Source organism: Chrysochloris asiatica, unplaced genomic scaffold (genome assembly GCF_000296735.1).
Source record: "Chrysochloris asiatica unplaced genomic scaffold, ChrAsi1.0 scaffold00085, whole genome shotgun sequence".
Taxonomy (NCBI): domain Eukaryota; kingdom Metazoa; phylum Chordata; class Mammalia; order Afrosoricida; family Chrysochloridae; genus Chrysochloris; species Chrysochloris asiatica.
The window spans coordinates 9,167,062-9,187,427 of NW_006408603.1; the positions used below are offsets into that span (position 1 = coordinate 9,167,062).

The 20,366-nt window shown below is 38.7% G+C and overlaps 1 protein-coding gene across 2 annotated transcripts in view; it reads left to right on the forward strand.

The window, feature by feature from the left end:
* The window catches only part of PSMA5 (proteasome (prosome, macropain) subunit, alpha type, 5), a 38,709-nt gene that overhangs the window by 8,011 nt on the left and 10,332 nt on the right, over positions 1-20,366 (forward strand). Inside the window, exons 2-8 of one of the 2 annotated variants that reach the window (XM_006865960.1) lie at positions 1,118-1,184; positions 7,168-7,294; positions 12,727-12,794; positions 13,659-13,766; positions 13,878-13,936; positions 14,351-14,453; positions 15,995-16,081. In XM_006865960.1, coding sequence (XP_006866022.1) covers positions 1,118-1,184; positions 7,168-7,294; positions 12,727-12,794; positions 13,659-13,766; positions 13,878-13,936; positions 14,351-14,453; positions 15,995-16,081 — 619 coding nt within the window. The remainder of the gene's footprint in view (positions 1-1,117; positions 1,185-7,167; positions 7,295-12,726; positions 12,795-13,658; positions 13,767-13,877; positions 13,937-14,350; positions 14,454-15,994; positions 16,082-20,366) is intronic. The other variant, XM_006865961.1, reaches the window with a different exon arrangement.

Here is a 20,366-nt window from a genome sequence, read left to right on the forward strand (position 1 = left end):
TGTATCTGACAGTGTTGCTCTGCTATTCATAAGGTTTTCAGTGATTAAATATTCAGAAGTAGTTCGTCACTCCTTCTTCCTAGTCTGTCTTTGTATGGAAGCTCATTTGAAACCTGTCCACCATGGGTGACCCTGCTGGTATTTATAATACCGGTGGCATAGCTTTCAGAATCACAGCAACTCACAAGCCACCACAGTTTGACAAACTGACAGACGAGTGGTGGAGCCAGCACTATAGACTCTGTAAATTAAGAATCACATCATTTTCATTAATTTTTTCTTTAAAGTATTTATTCTGTGCTGGGTAGAACTGTAGTAGTAGCACAGTGGTTAAGTGCTCAACTACTTACAGAAAGGTTGGCTGTTCAAACCCACCTGTCACTCCATGAGAAAGATGTGGCAGTCTGCTTCCATTATGATTATAGTCTTGGGAACCCTGTGGGATCACTGTAAGTCAGAAACCACTTGACTACAATGGGTTAACAGAATTGTGTGCTGAAAGCTTTTATAATTAAGACCATGATTGGTCTTCTCCATAGGGATTTCTAACAAACTGGAGCAAGGAGATGAGCAAGTGTTTTGGAGAAAAAAGCAGTCTGGCATGTAATGAATACAAATGTGTCTTGAATGAATGGACAAGTTTAGACTTTAGGAACTATATGTATACCAGTCTTATTCTATTATAATGACAGCACTAGCTAATACAAATAAATAGAAAAATGTACCTGTGATTAACATTTATTAATAAGTAACATAGTAACATCAAGTACATGTAATGTTCAGAAGAAGGTAAGAATAAATGCTTATTTTCTTGAGAATTGCTTGATATAAAATTATTATAAGAATTCTGGATTGATTCAGGATGAAGGCAGAAAAGTTACCTGTTATCTGAAGAGTTTGGAAGGTTTTCTGGAATTGAGCCAGGATAGTGTTCTACATGTAGGTGCCACTGTGAATTTACAAAAATAAAAAGTACCTGCAGATTATTGTGGGTGAAGAAAAGAATGACAACACGTACATCTTGTAGCCATCTGAGTTAGATGTCAAGAAACTTGAGTTCATTGTTTTTGTGACTAGTTCTTCTGATAATTTTTAGTACTTTTTTTTTTAATTCTAGGGGCGTGAATACATTTTCTCCTGAAGGAAGATTATTTCAAGTGGAATATGCCATTGAGGCTATAAAGGTATAGTAGCAAGTGGTATATTTTTTGAAATTTCTTGACACTTGTGCTTTGGCTATTCTAGAATGTTTTCTGTTTCCATCTAGCTAAACAATTTGGATGTCTTCCTAACAGCTCTTAAAACTTTTTGAGCACAAATAGAGGTAACTGCTTTATTATTATTATGTAAGTAGCTTTTTTCTTGGTAGGGAGTAGGGAGAAATGTTTATATTATAATCTACTTGGGTATAAAGAGGAGTGTAGATGTCTTGATTATTTTCTACATTTTGTTTTCTCAACCTAGTCATTTAACTGATCATACCTCTTTATTCTTGTGGTAAAGTTGTGAATTTGAATTGATGATTTTAGGGACTGAAATATAAAACTGAGTAGTTTAAACCGGTTTTCAAATAATTAGTTAAAAAGTACGTTATCTACATCTAAAGTTAGTCATCAAGTTGGACCTGTATTTGTTAAGTTCTAAGTAATCCAAGTAGTTTTTCAGAAACCTGGCAGAAAAAGAACCATATGAACATAGTTATCTAAAATCTCAAAACCCAGTCTCAAAAAGGAGTGATTTCCATGTTGCTTAGAGACGATGAGGTGGTATCTGATCTTGAAATTCTCTTTTTGACAATGAACATGACGCCATCCCTCTTAAATTTTATGTTCCATATGATTGTCCGACTCAAAATGGCCAATACCAGTCCTTTTCAACTCACTAATGGTTATGATGTCAATCTATACGTTCCATTTCATTTTTGACAACTTCCAGTTTTCCTAGATTCATATTTTATATATTCCATGTTCCAGTTATTAATAGATGTTTGCACCTGTTTCTTCTTATTTTGAGTTGTACCCCATCAGGAAATGAAGGTCTGGAAAGCTTTGCTCCATTTCACATCATTAAGATCAACTCCACTTTGAGGAGGTTGCTTTTCCCCAGTCATATTTTGAGTGCCTTCCAATCTGAGGACTTCATTTTCCAGTAGTATTTCTTGACAGTGTTATGCTGCTGTTCATATGGTTAGTTAACCATTTGAAAGTGGTCTGCCTCTCCTCTTTTTTAGTCTTTCTTACTCTGGAAGCTCTGCTGAAAGTTGTCCATCATGGATGACCCTACTGGTATTTAAAATACTAATGGCATAGCTTCTAGCATCACAGCAACACAGAAGCTACACAGTATGTTGACCTGACAGATGAGTGGTGTGTACATGTCAGTAATTCATCCCCCAGAGTCTCTGTCAGTTTATGTAAATAATTCTCTCTTGGAGACTTCTCACTTGACCCAACTAGAACTGGTTCTTTGTGTCTCGTGCACAGCTGTAGACTTAGGAACCTCTGTTGGCATCATCCTAAGAATTCTTTTCACTCCCCCTTGTAGTAGGTCCCATGTCATCTTCTTTCTTGATTTATTCCCTTAATTCAGTTAAATGGCCCTATGAATCTAATTTTAAATTCTCTCTAATAGTTTCATCAGAAGCTTAATTTCCAAACTATGTTTTGTTCGCTCTTACTAGCACCCTCTTCTTGTTTCATGGATGTCATATTTTTCTTGAAAGATTAAGAACTATTTAAAATTTCTTCTGTTTCTGTTTTTCTAGCTATAAGTCTTAACTCTGGGTATTGAAATCAGTTTAGTGTGAGGCATGAAGAACATTTTTTATAAGAAGTAGAATAAAGCATTTGGTAACAAAATGTCTTGTTCATAACATTGGCGAGTATTTTTTGTTGAAACTTCGTTTCTGTTATATGTATATATGTGTGTGTTTTGGTCATGGTATAAAATGTATTTCTTAATGTGGATCAAAAAGTTTGAAATCCACTGCTCTAGAGAAAACTACCTCTTTTCATTTCATGCCTGGAAGGTATTTCTGACTGCTGGCTTCTGAGAGTTAGATGGGGAAAGAAGGCTGAGTAGGATCTTAACATTCAGTTTTTACTTAATCCCCATTTTCCATAAAGTAAGGTCCCTACATGGTGCTAATTGAAAAGATGAGCAGTTCGAATTCACCCAGAAAAGCCAGGGTATCTGCTTCTATAAGATTATATCCATGATTACTCTGTGGAGCACAGTTCTACTCTTAAACAAATTGGGTTGGAATGAATGGAATTGACTTAACAGCAGTGAGTTTTCAGTAAACTATCCCTGTGTCTGGCGTCCCCCAAGCAGAAGCCCTTTATGTGGCCTGCTCCAAAGAATAAATCCTGTCTTCCCCTGGTGGTGGTGGAGGTCAACCATCTAGCTTTGCAACTTAAGTGAAGGATCTGGGAATCTGTTTCTTAAGCAGGCATTATACTCTTCTCTCAGTTTTTATCTCCACTTTCATTTTTAGTTCCAGAGGTCCTTGTTACCACTGTTTCCTCACTCCTATGGTAGAAATTGGGTTGCTTTGGGAACTTTCCCCATTAATGATGTGGTGCTGTGGGTTAATGTGCTGGACTGCAAAATCAGTTTACCGCAAGGTTGGTGGTTCAAGCTCACCAGCCACTCCTGGGAAACCCTATACAGGATCGCAACCAACTTGACAGGACTTAACAACAACATCTACTATCTTAAGGATTCAAGTTTCTCAGTTCTGCTAAGTAAATTATCACTAACCTTTTTGCTTTCCAGCTCCAAAAGTTTATTACTGTGTCTTCTCTCATTCTTTGCTCTGTGGATTTATGTCTGTTCTTTTTTGTTTTAAGCCCTTTAACATTTTTTTTTTTAAACTTTTTATTGTGAATTGAGTGAAGATAAATAGACAAGATCATCAGGCTTACTTTCAGCCAATCATATGTTTAGTTTCTTCTCAATGATTTATACTCCCCTCCCTGTAACAATCCTATACAGGTTTGCTATGGGTCGGAACCGACTTGATGACACTTAATAATAACAACATCCCTGTTACAGCAGTTATCTTGCTTCTACTCTGTACCTTTCCTTTTACATCTTATTGTTCACAAATGAACAAAGCAAAAATATTTGATGTACAATACAAAACAAAAAATATATATTCATTTAAATGTCCTAAGGGAACATTTAAAAAGCCAGCCTCCTGCCTGCAGGTACACAGCCTTTCTCAGTCTGTCGACCTAGAGTCCTCAGCTGCTCTCTCTCTCTATGCCATTGCCTCTGCCTCCGTCTCTGTTGTCGCTGCTTTTTTGGGTAGGATCTCATGCTCTTCCTTCATGATGGTCCTGGAGTCCTCTGTTTCTGAAATGAAAGATTAACTACTTTTCTCTTTTAGTTACACATGTTCTATAATTATAGTTTTGACAATCGTGATTAATCCTGATAAGTTACTCACAATTGAATCATAAAAGCCTATCACCATCATCCTCCATGCCCTTTCACCAAATTCATATGGAAAAGAGGAAAACTATTCAGTAGGGATTCTGTCTTGTCCCCTTTATTCTGAAATTAAACATTCTCATGAAAGCTGGTAAGCCAGCCACTTACGCCTCTATAGCTCTCCATTTTTGATAGTCAGTATCTAAGTTGCCAATCCTTATCGACCCAGTGCACTGAGGTGTTGAGCCCTCTAATCTTGTGTTATCAGACTTGATGAGGAAACAGAACTGTTCAGTTGCACATTTAAGTATAAGCATGTTGTTGTTGTTGTTAAATGCCTTCGAGTTGATTCTGACCCATAGCGACCCTGTATAGGATTTCCAAGGAGCAGCTGGTGAGCTTGAACCACTGACCTTGCAGTTCAGACAACTTTGCAGTCTGATGCATTTGCCCACAGCGCCACACCATAACTCCAGTTAGAAGTATGAGAGCGCACTTTTTGACAGTTCAAGTATAATTCCTACATGTATCATTGATTAGGAAAATATATAATAAAAATCTGGTATGCTTTTGATAATACTTCTAAATAAAGTCATGACTTTATTTATACATTTGAAAATATGTATATGTGAGACATGATCACTCAGTCTGCAGACATTTTAAACCTGTTACACATAAAGATTGATGGAATCTTTTGGAATCCTTTGTAGTAACTGAGGCCTTCAGAAATCTGAGTCTCACTCTTGGCAGTCATTGCTCTAGGGAACTAACAAAATATGATGAGCATCTGGTGAAGGGGGTACATGTAATCATGGAAAGCTTTATGAATGATGGGTGGGATCTGGATAGGTAGAAGGAAGAATATATTCAAGGCATGTAGAGGAACAGCATGAACAACGGTGCAGAGGTAGGGAGTAATATTGTGTGAAAAAAATGGATGGGTTGGGTGATACCTGAAAAATTTTGTTGGGTAATAATGAATAAATAATAAGGTTGGACAAAAAAAGTGGAATCAGTCTATGAAGGTTCTGGAAGCTTGTTTGGATTTTATGTTTTAATTATGTTATGGAAGATGGTTAGAACTTGAGAGAAGAAATATAATAAAGTTAGCATTTTACTAGATCAGTCAGACCCATAGCATGAGAGATACATTAGAGAAAATTATGTAAAATGGGGAGACTGGGTTAGGAGACTAGTGATGTAATAAGAACAGCTAACATTTGTTGCTCACTTAGTATGTTCTAGGCATTATTGCAAGCACCTTTTTTTATTTTTTAATGTTTTATTGTGAATTATGTGATAGTTTACATGGGAGAACATTAGTTTTACATTCATCCTATCGTATATCATTTCATTGCCATGGTTACAATCCCCTCTATGCATCATCAACCAACCAAAGGGTATACACTACAAGCCTGCCCCCTGGTCGTCAGCACACAGCCCCTCTCCCTCTCTGGGTCTAAAGTCCCCAACTGCTCCATCTCTCCACGTCATCGTCTCTGCCTCCATCTCAGGCATCACTGCTTGTCTGGGTAGGGTCCCGCTCTCCACTTGTCTCCCTTGATGGTCCCAGGGACCTCCGCTCCTAGACTGAAAAGTTAATCACTCCCCTCCTTGCTGCAAAATGTCTACCTTTACATTTCCAAACCTCACAAGCAATCCTGATAACAATTATTCACTATTGTATTACAAGAGACCCATCTGCATTTCATTTCATCAGCCCTGCTTAGACAGATTGGATACCACATAGTGGAGATTCTACCTTCCTTCACGCCCTCTGGATCTAGGTTCCCTTGTAAGCACTGTTTTATGTGTTAACGCACTTAGTCTCTTGACATAGGTTGCGTTATCGTTATTCCCATTTTGCAGAGAAGAAATTATAGAGAGATTGGTGATTTGGATGGTAGCATAGCGGTTGAGAGGTGATTTAAGCTCTATTGTGGACTGATAGCAACTAGAATGATTCTAGTTAATGCTTTTATGTTAGTAGTGATGTTTAGTGCCACGGAGTTGGTTTTGACTCATAGTGACTTTTTTAATGGGGTTTCTGAAGCATTAAATCTTCTGCAGGAACAGAAAGCCTCATCTTTTTTCCAAGGAGTGGTTGGTGTGTTTGAACCACAGACTCTATGTCAAGTCCAGTGCTTATCCTACAGAGCTACCATGCTCCCATTAGTAATGATGTTGTTAACTGCTGTCCTGTTTCCGCCGAGCAGCTGATGAGCTTGAACCCCCGACCTTGTGGTTTAAACTGACTTTTCAGTCCAGCACATTAACCTGCAGTACCACAACAGGACTGTGGTGTTTATATTTTAGTTTTGTTTTAAATAAATTACTTTTTTAGAGGTCACATGAGTTCGGGGAGTATCTTTTGGAATAGATGAAAATAGCAGAGATGAAAAGATGAAAATACAGAATTTGATGACTTTCTTGCCCAATTTGTTAAGAGCATTGGAATTCTGCCCCGAATATTGTTATTAGAGTTGTTCTTTTTCCAGATGCTTTCAAGACCTTATTGAACTTCCCCCTTAGAAGTGCAAAATTCTATAATTTAATGCTTTTACCATTGACAGAAACAATATAGTCCTTATTAAGGTGTTCCTTGTTTCTCTGCATATTGGATGTAGCTGATTGAAGCTTTTGTCTTGGGAAGCTATACAAAGATTCTTGGTGAGTGTATTAGATTATTTGTTGATCTGTACTTGGTAACCACAGCATATTTTTCTTTAGCTTGGTTCTACAGCCATTGGAATCCAGACAGCAGAGGGTGTGTGCCTAGCTGTGGAGAAGAGAATTACCTCCCCACTCATGGAGCCCAGCAGCATTGAGAAAATTGTAGAGATCGATGCTCACATAGGTAAGGAGTCGGGGAAAGCTGTCCTGTAGGATTTGACCTGGTCTTCCAGAATGTCCAAAGGGAGAATCAGGAGGTGAAAGCCTTACCTCCTTGTTAGCTGTGGTTTTCAGGCAGTAGGCCAGTGTAGGAAACAGTGGCAGAACTCATATTCTAAGAAGCTCTATTCTCACTTCAATAAAAACTTGGCAAATGTGTGGAGCTGTTGAAATGTTTAAAGCTTGGGCCATAGGCAGATGGCAGTATCTTCATTGGTACATAATGTTAACTGTGGTAAGAAGCCACCTGCTCTGTGAGCAGAGGATCACGTGTGGGAAGCTAGTAGTATCCACTGAGAAAACAAATTCTCAAAGCTTTTCAGAGTGACCAAGGTTCAGAAAGTAGAAGGGTAATAAGACTGTGACCATACCGGTCTTCTTCCTCTCTTTTCAGGTTTTTCTTTTCTCACAAACAGGCCCTTCCCTTTTCTTACTCTCTGTTATAATTCCTCTGCCTTTAACTTATAGCATCATTGTAGCATCGCAGGTTGGGTGGCGGTGGTTGTGTGCCATTGAGTCAGCTCCAAGTCATAGTGACCCTGAATAGGGTTTCTGGGGCTGTAAATCTTTACAGGAGCAGAAAGCCTTATTTTTCTCCTGTGGAACGAATGGTGGATTTGCGCTCCTGACCTTGCAGTTAACCCACTGTGTGTAACCCACTATGCCACCAGGGCTTCTTTGCCCTGATAAGTAGTTCTACTTAAACCATAGTACAGTATTGTAGTTGGCGCTCCATATTTTATTTGTTTAGTCATCTCATTAATTGTTGTTGTTGTTATTGTTAAATGCTGTCAAGTCTGTTCCAACCCATAGCAACACTGTATAGGGTTTCTGAGGAGTAGCTGGTGAGCTTGAACCGCCAGCTTTGCAGTCCAGTGCATTAACCCACAGCACCACACCAGGATTCCATCTCATTAATTAAACACTGGTAAAATAATCAGTTGTTTGAAGGCATGGTGACTAGGGGCTTGACTGTCTTTACTAGGTAAAGAAATTAAGACTTAAGTCTTTTAAAATTAGGACATTGTATCTACTTTTTTCTTAAATCATCTTTCTTTTGGCGGTCAGTGTCACTTCACTCAGCAAATTGAGAACATTCTATGTGTCAGGCTTTGTGGTAGACCAAGGATATAGAAGGAAATAGGTACAATCCTTGGCTTCCAAGAGAATACAGTAATCATGGAAGAGGACATGTAAATAAATAAATGCAATTAAGTGATAAAGACATTAAGAAAAATTGTACTATAATGATGTATGCACAACCTTGGAACAACAGGGCTCTGGGACACAGGGATTGAGACATGGTTGGTATGGGGAAAAGGAGGGAAATAATGTTAAGATGGTTGGCTGTCTTTTGAATCTTGGTTTTCCTTGCATTATAAAATAGACACTGGAGGGGGAGAGAAAGGAATAGCCAGAAATATCACCATAGAAAGCTTGTAAGCCTGTAACTGATTGGAATACCTAAAATGGGGCTACAGTGTGCCCAGTGAAGGAGGCTTCCTGCGCAGTCTCTGCATTACATAAGACCATAGGTGGAATCCTGAACAGCATCCAGAATCTTCAGAGGTAGGAAATTTCCACTTGAAAGGATGGGCAGACTAGCCTGGAGGGACTAGAAGAACAGAAGATACTTCTTGAAAGAAAGACCGACAGGAAAAATATAAAACAATATAGGCAGATTACTACAAGAACAAGCAAGTTGCTTGCCCAGGAGACATCAAGGTTCCCTCAGAGCAAACCCCCTTCCAAGACTAAGACTCAGTGGGAATACATGCTCTGATTGGTGACCACGTTCGTCACTGATAAGGGGAAGTGAGGGAAAAACAGCATTGAAGCTGCAAGCTAATCCCTACAAAGTTCAATAGACTCCTGTGAACCCGCTGGAGACCTGGTTGGCCAGCAGTGTGGCAAGACCTGGGGACTCTTTTGGCCCAGAGTCAGTGACATAGCCACAGAGGACTAGAATGGAGAGTGAAGCGTCCAGCTGATAAGAAGAGAGGGCATATGCACAAGAACACCCACACTTGCAGATAATACCCACTTGACCTGGCTTCAATGACTGGATGATCAGAGCTCAACTAGAAGAAGAAAGAAGAGGAAAAAAAGAGTAATCTGATACAATTTGATGAATTTGACTTACACCTATGGATGCAGTAATGATAGAGGGAACAAATCTTTACAGCGAGGATCATTCCCACCCACTCCATACACATGGATGGGCAACTTGGACATTGGCTACCCAAAATGGGGGTGCTAGAAACGCAAGAAGTGACTGGCTTACAAGCTTTCAAGAGGGACCTAGATCCAGAGGGCGTGGAGGAAGGTAGAATCTCCACTGAGTAGTATCCAGTCTGTCTAGGCAGGGCTGATGAAAGGAAATGCCGATAGTTTTTGTGATACAATAGTGAATAATTGTTATCAGGACTGATTGTGAGGGTTGGAAATGTAAAGGTAGACATTTTGTAGCAAAGAGGGGAGTGATTAACTTATCAGTCTAGGAGCGGAGGTCCCTGGGACCATCAAGGGAGAAGAGTGGAGAGCAGGACCCTACCCAGAGAAGCAGTTATGCCTGAGATGGAGACAGAGATGATGACGTGGAGCGATGGAGCAGCTGGGGACTTTAGACCCAGAGAGGGAGAGGGGCTGTGTGCTGATGACCTGGGGGCAGGCTTATAGGGTATACCCTTTGGTTGGTTGATGATTCATGGAGGGGATTATAACCATGGTAATGAAATGATAACACGATAGGGATGAGTGTAAAACTAATGTTCTCCCATGTAAACTATCACATAATTCACAATAAAACATTAAAAAAAAAAACCCAGAAAGACCGTACTGTTGTACAGTGTGTTCAGTATTGCTCAGTAGCGTACTATGGGCTCAAGTCACTGGTTTTGCCTGGAGCCAAGGGTAGTGAGGCTTTCAGAAAAGGAACTGAGTTAAATTCTGAAAGATGTTTACTAGGTGAATGTTGTTATTGTTTAGTGCCTTCGAGTCAGTTCTGGCCCTTAGGGACCCTGGTAGTTTCGAACTACTGACCTTAACGTTCACAGCCTGATTCGTAATCACTACGCTACTAATACTCCTTACTAGATGAATATGTGTCTGAATATAGCAGGGGAAAAGCAGTGTACCAGCAATTCAGTATGACTGGAAGTTGGAATGTGGCAAGAGGTGAGTTTGTAGACTGACATTGAAAGTCCTTTTTTTACCATGCTAAAAAGCTTGAACTTGATCCTTTTGCATTTGTGGTGTAGATTTTAAGTAATGGAGTAATATGGTCATACTTGAATTTTAGATAAGACAAATCTGATCTGGTAACAAGTGTTGTTAAGCAAAGACAGGAAGACCAATTAAGAAACTTTTTTTAACAGTTCAAACAAAGAGCTGACAGGAACTTTAATCAAGGCAGTGGCAGGGAAATGGAGAGGAGAGTAAGGACTAATGTTAGACATATTAACCAACTGTTTGTGAGGGCCAAGGAAGAAGATGGAATCTAGAAGGGAAATAGGATGAGGTGCATTGAGTCTTTGTTCCATTATCTTTCAGTATCATTTTTCATAAACTGTTTTTGAACTTTTTACTGTGAATCAAAGGCAGGTTTACAGAGCATGTCATCAGGAGTCCTGGTGGCACTGTGGCACTGTGGGTTAATACTCTCGACTGCAAGTCAGTTTGAACTTGAACTTCAAGGTTGGTGGTTCAAGCTCACTAGCTGCTCCTCAGAAACTCTGTATAGGATCCCTGTGAGTCAAAACGGATTCTACCGCACTTACCAACAATAACAACCTTTAACAAATCATATACTTTGTGTCATCTCAATGATTGCAGTCCTTCCCATTAGCATCATCTATTCCACTTGCTCCTGTGGTTCATATTTCCATTATACCCTCCTTCCAAACCCTTCTGAACTTTGTCCATAGGTAAATGTTGCCCTTTATGGTGAATATACCTTACTAGTGTTGATGTCCCCCTATATACCTACCTATCATTTAGCTGAAAATTGGGCCATGGGAGTTGAATACCCTTCCAGACCTGAAGAGTGGTTGAGGGCCTTAGTCACAGGTTCCTCTGGTCACTTTCTGACAAGTAAGCCTGGACCTTTTTATAATTTTGAGTTTTATTCCTCATTGTGCCCCATGCTGTCCAGGGCCTTTTAATGTGATCCCTTTCAGAGCAGTTGGTAGTGGTACTGGTCACCATCTAGTTCTGGTCTGAATCACAGAGATCAGTGTTTACTTATTCTGTAAATCCATTCCAAGCATCTTCAGTTATCATAATTCTTCTTTCTTCTGCACATGGAGAGACCAGTAGTTATGTCCACTCATAAACCTGTGTGTATATACCAAAGTTTGTTTACCCATTCTTCCATTGATGGCTATTTAGACTGTCTCCATCTTTTTCTTATTGTGAATGAATGTGGGTGTTTTCATGAATTTTTTGAAGCCCCCTCATATACTAAGGGGGTCATTTAGCTTTATAGCTCTGAAATTTAGGAGCAAAACCAGTGGTGGAGATTTAGATTTGAATCACTGGCATGCAGAATAACAGTTGGTTTGTTTTTTTTTAAGAGTTTTTATTGTGAACTGAGTGATAGTTTACATGGGAGAACATAGCCTTTACACTATGGTTTCATTGCAATGATTACTATCTCCTCTGTGCATCATCATTCAACAGTATTTGCTTCCATTCCCTGTTGTTGTTGTTGGTTTGTTTGTTTTTGGGTGGAGTCGGGGATGAACACAGAAAGAAACACTCAGGAATATATAATAATTTAAACAACCAAAGGGCACATGATGAGAATGCTTTTGATTTTAGTCTTCCACTGCAGCCCATCATGAGATTATCTTTTTTCCCCCCTGTTTCTTTAGTGTTTGCTTAGTGTGAAAATACTTGAGGGTCTAGAAAGAGTGCTAAGAGAGTGCTTACTCATTGTCATCAAGTCCGTTCCAACTATAGCAACCCTATAGAACAGAATGGAACTGCCCCATATGGTTTCTGAGGCAGTTAATCTGTATGGAAACAGACTGCCACATCTTTCTCAAGTAGAGCAGCAGATGCATTCGAACCACTGACCTTTTGGTTAGCAGTTGAATGCCTAGCCACTGTACTTGTAGACTTTAAGGGTATAATATCTTAAGAGTAATTTCTGTATATTTGAGCAGTCTCTTTTGTCTCCTATCGTATCTTAACAGCTGGACTTCTCCTGTTTGTTGTGGATAGTTTTTCATTTGTTTATAACATAATTATACTTGGGTTCATTGCAGATTATTTCCCGTCTAATCTTTTGGATATATTGTCATGGGATAAGCTCTTCATAATTTCATTATTTGATGAACAAATGAAGTTTAACAAAGATTTGGCCACTAGGTCACTGTTGCTTTTACATTGCAGGTTGTGCCATGAGTGGGCTAATTGCTGATGCTAAAACTTTAATTGATAAAGCCAGAGTGGAGACACAGGTAAAATGAACATTATATTATCTCTCTTTATCAGGATGCTTGAGTTCCTTCTTAATGATGATACAGCTGCCTGGGCTGTGTTAATAAAAGATGTGACTCTCAATATTTTGTGAGTGATTTTTGGATAGAATCCCAAATCTAGACTCCTGAAACTTGGAGTCTAATCATCCAACCATCGTAGCATTAGGAAGTCCTAGCCAATAGTGCTGACATTCCCTTGCCTTTTTTTTTTTCTTTCTCTCTTATATAAAGCATACGTTCACTGCATTGTGTTCCCTAATGGACTTTTTTTAGGAGCACCATAGCAGGATGTGGTCAGAGCTAGAGGATTTTCTCCCCTATTGCCTTTGCTGCTAGATTTGCAGGTAAAACGCTCTCCTGTGGTATGTAATAATTCATACCAGGTGACTGGTCAGGAGTGTTGATGTATATTTTTTTAACTGAGCACCTGCTGTCTAGATAGTAGCCTAGTAAAAAAAAAGTGCCTGGTAGTTAAAATATTTTGCACTTATTTGCAACTTTGCTGTCATGCTTTGGAAAGAATACCAGTGTTTTCCTTTGTGAAAAGATTGGAGTTGGTGCTTGGAGGGGCTAACCTAGTTTCGTATGAGAGTAATACTCTAGTCAGTCATCACGTAGACTTCTGTTGATATAAGCTTATTTCCAGAGTGATTTCTCTTCCTTTCCCCAGTCCCAGGCATTTGAGTTTAGCTGAACATTCTACCTTGGTCCCATTAATTAAGGAAAACATACCTGAGTCTTCAGTTTCCAACCACAGTTCATAGGGATGTGTGTAGTAAGATAGTGAACTGTTTAAATGCCTTCTTTGTGAGAAGGGTAGATCATTCTTTGCTTTTCTTCTAGAACCATTGGTTCACCTACAATGAAACAATGACAGTGGAGAGTGTGACCCAAGCTGTGTCCAATCTGGCTTTACAATTTGGAGAAGAAGACGCAGATCCAGGTGCCATGGTTAGTGGTTTTTAAAAAAATGTTCTGTAGGACTTAGTACACTTGTTCTATGAACTATGTTTCCTAGCCTCATTGCCCCCTAACTTCATAGCCATTTCTCTTTGGTTGTAGTCTCGTCCTTTTGGAGTAGCACTGCTATTTGGAGGTGTAGATGAGAAAGGACCCCAGCTGTAAGTACCGTTTTACAGTCCCCCCCCACTTTGCTTCTTTTGTGGGGGAATTGAATTTTAATTCTGAGTGCAGACTAGTAGTTCAAAGGAGGAGATTATTGTAGAATTGTAAAAAAGAAAGGCTTCTAATTCTAAATGTGAGTGATTCTATGCTGAAATTTGGGAATTCCATGAACTCTCCAAAAGGAGCCAGTCCTAATTTTGGAGATAATTAGAAGTATCTTTAGTTTTCTCAACCACTTTTTAGAAGATTTTTTTCCTGCAGATTTCAAACATCTTTTGGGTCTATGCCCCCAGTATTTCAGTGGCATTTCCTAACTGCAGGACTAAGCAATTGTACTTTTCTCAGTGAGAAGCTTGTTTCATAAAACACTACTACTTTAAGCATTTTACTTTATTTTGGGTGTTTTGTAGGTTTCATATGGACCCATCTGGAACCTTTGTACAGTGTGATGCTCGAGCAATTGGTTCTGCTTCAGAGGGTGCCCAGAGCTCCTTGCAAGAAGTTTACCACAAGGTAATTAAAGTATTTCACAGCTTTTATTGTTGTTTTTCAAACTTAAGAGTATGATAATAATAATTACGTGTATACAGCCTCAGAAACCCTGTACGGGGTTGCTGAGTCGGAACCGACTCCACGGCACGTCACCACCACCACCACCACCACCACCACCACCACCACCATCACCTTAAAGGTTTCAGTTCTGTGAGGTTTGGCAATTGTGGATAGCCATTTCATATCTACTGCATAAAACAAAATAGGGAAAATCTCTTATCAGTCTCCAAAAACATTTGCTTTGTAGTCATTGTTTTCTCCTGCTCCTTTAATGTATTCTGTTAGGTGTTTGTTTTTTTTTTTTTCTGTGCTTGTACATTTTTATAAATGGAATTACAGAGTTTATATTTTTGTGTCTGACTTGTTTTAAAACATAGTATTTATGAGAGCCATGTTTTGCATGCATCAGTAGTTTTGTTACTTTTTGTTGCTGTATAGTATTCCATGGTATAGATGTACCATAATTCATCCTTTTAGCCTCACAGCTTTACTTAACAGTTTATACTTCCTAGTCAAACTCTTGAAACAAGTGGGAGTTTGGCACATTCTTTGTGAAATAGGGAGATTTGGTTTTGAGTAACTCAATGGCATGGTTGGAAGCAGCCATATTTAACGGTGGTTCATATTGGGATACCTGCTCACCATTAACCCCTAATAGTATTGATTTCATATGTAAATAAAAGTTCAAAATTGGACAAGAAAAGAACAGATTTCCTGAGTCATTGAGCTACCCAGCATTTTGGCATTCTTATTCATTGGATATCACCAATATTACTCTTGGAGTCCTGGTGTGGTGCTATGGGTTAATGCTCTGGATTGCAAAGTCGAACAAAAGTCAGTGGTTCAAGCACACCATTCACTCCTTGGAAACCCTACACAGGTTTGCTATGGGTCAGCACTGACTCGATGGCATTTAAGACTAAGAATATTACTCTATCTTGCTTCTCAATTAAAAGAAGAAAACTAGAGATTAGCTCTTTCATTTTCCTCAATAATCACTTGCTAGATAGAAGCAGCAATGATTTCATTGCAGCTCAAAATAAGACTTTTTTCCACCTCTGCAGTGTATTTTACTTATTTATTGTAGCTCTGGTAGTGTAGTGTGTTAAGGTCAGCAGTTGGAATCTACCAGCCGCTCCACAGGAGAAAAAGACTTTCTGCTTCTGTAAAAATTTGTAGCACACAACTACCACCACCACCATTGATTTATTGGCATCCTGGTGTGACACTGTAGGATAAGTACTGAACTGCTAACCACTAACTGCTCCTTAGAAACCCTGTACAGGGTTGCTATGAATTGGAACTGACTTTATTAACGATATTAACAACTTATTTGTCATTTACTTGGATTCTGGAGATACTTGTAATGTACTGTACTAATTAAGGTGTTTGATTTATTATTTGCTAAGTCGTTTCTTCAGGGGAGATAAAGGGGAAATCTTTAAAGGAAGGAAGCATTATGTATAATGAATGTCTAATCTTCTTACTGTCTTTGTTTCAAGTCAATGACACTGAAAGAAGCCATCAAATCTTCACTCATCATTCTCAAACAAGTCATGGAAGAGAAGCTAAATGCAACTAATATAGAGGTATTTTTCTCTTTTATTGTTTTTCTTTCACCTTTCATTGTTTCCAGTGTTGAAGATTGACTAGATCAAGATAATCACATTTTTGTGTGCTCAATTCTCAATAAGCTATTTATTTCCTTTGAAACTTTGCTAAAAAATTTTACTAAGTGATAATGGCAGCAGCCAGAACTCAAAAGAGATAAGGAAGGTATGGGAGGTGGTAAATTGGAGAAAACAAGAATACCTTATTTTTACTCAAATAACACACAAGTTAACATTATTTTTGCTAACAAGCTCCTTCCAACGTTAGTTTCATATGTGTGAATTGTTACTTACCTAGTGTATTACATGTGAAAAACATGGAATCATGGTATCTTGCTTTCTCGGGAGATTTGATTGATTATTGTGAGCTGAAGACAGAATTCAAGAAAAGGATATCTGTCATTTTAATGATGGAAAAGTACTTGAAAACACATAGACTGAGAAGAAATCAGTAGGTATAAAAATGTTAAATCTTGAAAAGCTGGGGTTATATAGTTTTGAAAAAGTTGCAGAAGGAAGGTATAGTTAATACAAGTAGGAAAGTTGGTCTTGAAAAGTAGAATTCATTCAGTATTATATTGAGTGCCTATTAAATGCTAGGCACTTTGGTAAATGCCACAGACACAGAAAATTAAGTTCCTGTTCAAGTACAGTCCCTTGTTACCAAAGAAGGATCGGTTTCTAGATCTATCCCAGCCATCCTCATGCATACCAAAATCTGCTATGTTCAAGTCCCTTATAAATAAAATGGTATAGTATTTGCATATTCTCCTGTATACTTTAAAACATCTTTAATTACTTACAATACCTAATACAGTGTAAATAGCACTTTATATGCTCCCTTGTTGCCTCTAAGATTGGTTTGACCACATCATTGCTTTCCTTCTTCCCTGCATCCCCTCTGTATTTTTCATCCGATGTTGGTTGACTCTGAGGAAGGAGAAGCATACAGATAACAGCTTGTGGGAGGGTGTTATGAAACACATAACTTAGACTGGGGCATCAGGAATGGTTCCTGGTGGGCTTCACGGAAAAATTTCCATTATGTTTATTTATTCTTTTTTTAATGTTTTATTGTAAATTATGTGATAGTTTACATGGGAGAACATCAGTCTTACATTCATTCTATCGTATATCGACTTATTGCCATGGTTACAATCCCCTCCATGCAATCCTTCCCCCATACCCCCCAGGTCTTCAACACACAGTCACTCTCCCTCTCTGGATCTAAAGTCTCCAGCAGCCCCATCGCTCCACGTCATCATCTCTGGCTCCATTTCAGGGCATCACTGCTTCTCTGGGTAGGGTCCTGCTCTCTGCTCTTCTCCCTTGATGGTCCTAGGGACCTCTGCTCCTAGACTGAAAAGTTAATCACTCCCCTCCTTGCTATAAAACATCCACCTTTACATTTCCGACCCTCACAGTCAGTCCTGATAACAATTATTCACTATTGTATCACAGGAGACCCGTCTGTATTTCATTGCATCAGCTCCGCCTACCATTATGTTTTAATTCAATTTTTCCATAAGCTTTTTTTTTAAGCCCCCCCCCTTGTATATATATCTCAATTTTGAATTTTTTAAAAGGTCAGCTGAGGATAGAATCACAAATCTGTAATCATAGTCAACACTTACCAGGATATTTGTCAGCTATATTCAGCATAAGGAGTCTTGGTGTAGCGCTGTAGGATAAGCAGTAGACTGCTGACTGCAAGATGGACATTTCAAACCCACCAGACACTCCTTGAAAGCCCTATATAGGGTTGTTGTAAGTCAACAACACTTAACATACAGCATAAGGAACCCTTAAGGCACTTATCACATAAGCACTTCTTTTGATGCTTTCTGCATCATTCAATATTTTGCTCAAAGAATCTTTCAGTATTACAAGTTGAGGCTTGAATTTTTTCCTTCAGCTCTTTCACCTTGAGAAGTGTTCTTCCCGATGGTTTTCTAACTCAAGGTCTTTGCACATTTAATTATATTACTTTGTTGTCTTGAGTTGCTCTGCCCTTTGAAATTTTTTGCTGTGCTCTTTTACTTCATCCCTTCCCGTTGCTTTAGCTTCTCTATACTCAAGAGAATGTTTCAGGAGGTCTCTTCTGACATCATTTTTGTCTTTTCTTCCCTGTTTTATTAATGACTTTGTTTTCTTCATATGTAATGTATGATCTTCTTGATGTCATACTATATCTTGGTCATTATTGTCCAGTACATTCAATCTGTTCTTGAGCTGGTCTCTGAATTCAGATTCAGGTGGGATATAGTCAAGGTCATATTTGGCTCTCATGGACTTTTTAAGTTTTTCCTTCAGCTTCAGCATGAACTTGCATGTGAGCAATTGATGATCTGTTCCACAGTCAGCCCCTGCCTTGTTTTGACTGATGATACTGAGTTTCTTCACCATCTCTTCTCATGGTGGGTGGTGTTAAGTGCCGTCGAGTAGCTGCTGACCGATAGCGACCCTGTATAGGATTTCCAAGGAGCAGCTGGTGAGCTTGAACCACCAACCTTGCAGTTCAAACGGCTTTGCAGTCTGGCGCATTAACCCACAGCGCCACACCAGGACTCCTCTCTTCTCATAGATGTATTTAATTTGATTTCTGTATATTCCATCTAGTGAGGTTCATATGTATTTATGTGTTTAAAAAAGGTGTTTGTTATGAATAACTCGTTGGTCATGCAAAATTTTATCATGTGATCTCCAGCATCATTTCTATCACCAGGATTATATTTTCCAACACCAATCCTTGCTCTTATTTTCAGCCTTCACATTCTAGTCACCAGTAATTATCAATGCATCTTGATTGTCTGATCAGTTTCACACTGAAGAAGTTGGTGGTGGTAGTGGTGGTTATGTACCGTGAAGTCGGTTCTGACTCACAGCGACCCTGTACAGGGTTTCCGAGGCTGAAATCTTTATGGGAGCAGAAAGCCTTCCATTTCATCATCATTGACTGTAATGTTTATTGTGTAAAATTTGAATTATAGTGCTATCAGCTACTTAATTGGTTTTCCTTGTAGGCATATGGATATTACTCTATTACAGACAGTATTGTCCTTCAGATCTTGAAATGTTATTTTTGACTTTGAATATTTTTGACCTTTTCAGTTTGATGTTCCTGGATTGTGAGATTCAAAATGACCAATACGAGTTGTTTTCAGCTCACCAATGCCTAGGATATTGATCTTTATGTGTTCCATTTCATTTTTTATTACTTCCATTTTAGATTCATACATCGTATATTCTATGTTCCAATTATTAATGGAAGTTTGCAGTTCTCATTTTGAGTTGTGCACCATCAACAAATGAAGGTCCAGAAAGTTTTACTCCGTTCACGTTATCATGGTCAGCTCTACTTTTAGGAGACAGCTCTTCTTGGTCGTATTTTGAATGCCTTCTAACTTGAGGGGCTCATCTTCTGGCAATATATTAGATAGTGTTCTGCTTCTGTTCATAAGGTTTTCACTGGCTATTCCTTCAGATGTGTTCTGCCTGTCCTTTTTCCTAGTCTGTCTTAGTCTGGAAGCTCTGTTAAAACCTGTCTGCTATGCTGGTATTTAAAATACTAGTGGCATAACTTCCAGCATCACAGCAACATACAAGCTGCCATAGTATGACAAACTGACAGATGAGTGGTAGGAGCAGAGGAAGAATTAATGTTACTTCTTATAGGAAACTTACTTCATAAACTGTGTTTTTTCACTTTAGTGGAGAGTTGTGGGAATACCTCACCTATTTTTATCATTGGTGATCCTGTCATTCTTGAAATATACTTGAGTTCTTCTTCATTTGGAAGTTCTGTAACTACATTATTCCCACTTTTTACTTGATGTATTATTGTTGCAAACTGGTATATCTGGTTCCCTATTTTCAGTCAGGGACAGATTATGGAACAATCAATTGCTCATATGTAAATTCAAACTGAAGCTGAAGAAAATGAAAACAAGTCCACGAGAGCCAAAGTATGACCTTGAATATATCCCACCTGAATTTAGAGATCATCTGAAGAACAGATTTGATACATTAAACACTAAAGACCGAAGACCAGAGTTGTGGGATGACATCAAGAAAGCAAAAAGTTGTTGAGAAGACAAGAAAGAAGGAAAAGGTCAAAATGGATGTCAGAAGAGACACTGAAACTTGCTCTGTAGTGTAAAGATGCTAAAGCAAATGGAAGAAATGAGGAGGTCCAAGAGCTGAACAGAAAATTTCAAAGATCAGCTCGAGAACACAAAGACAAGTATTACAACAAAATGTGCAA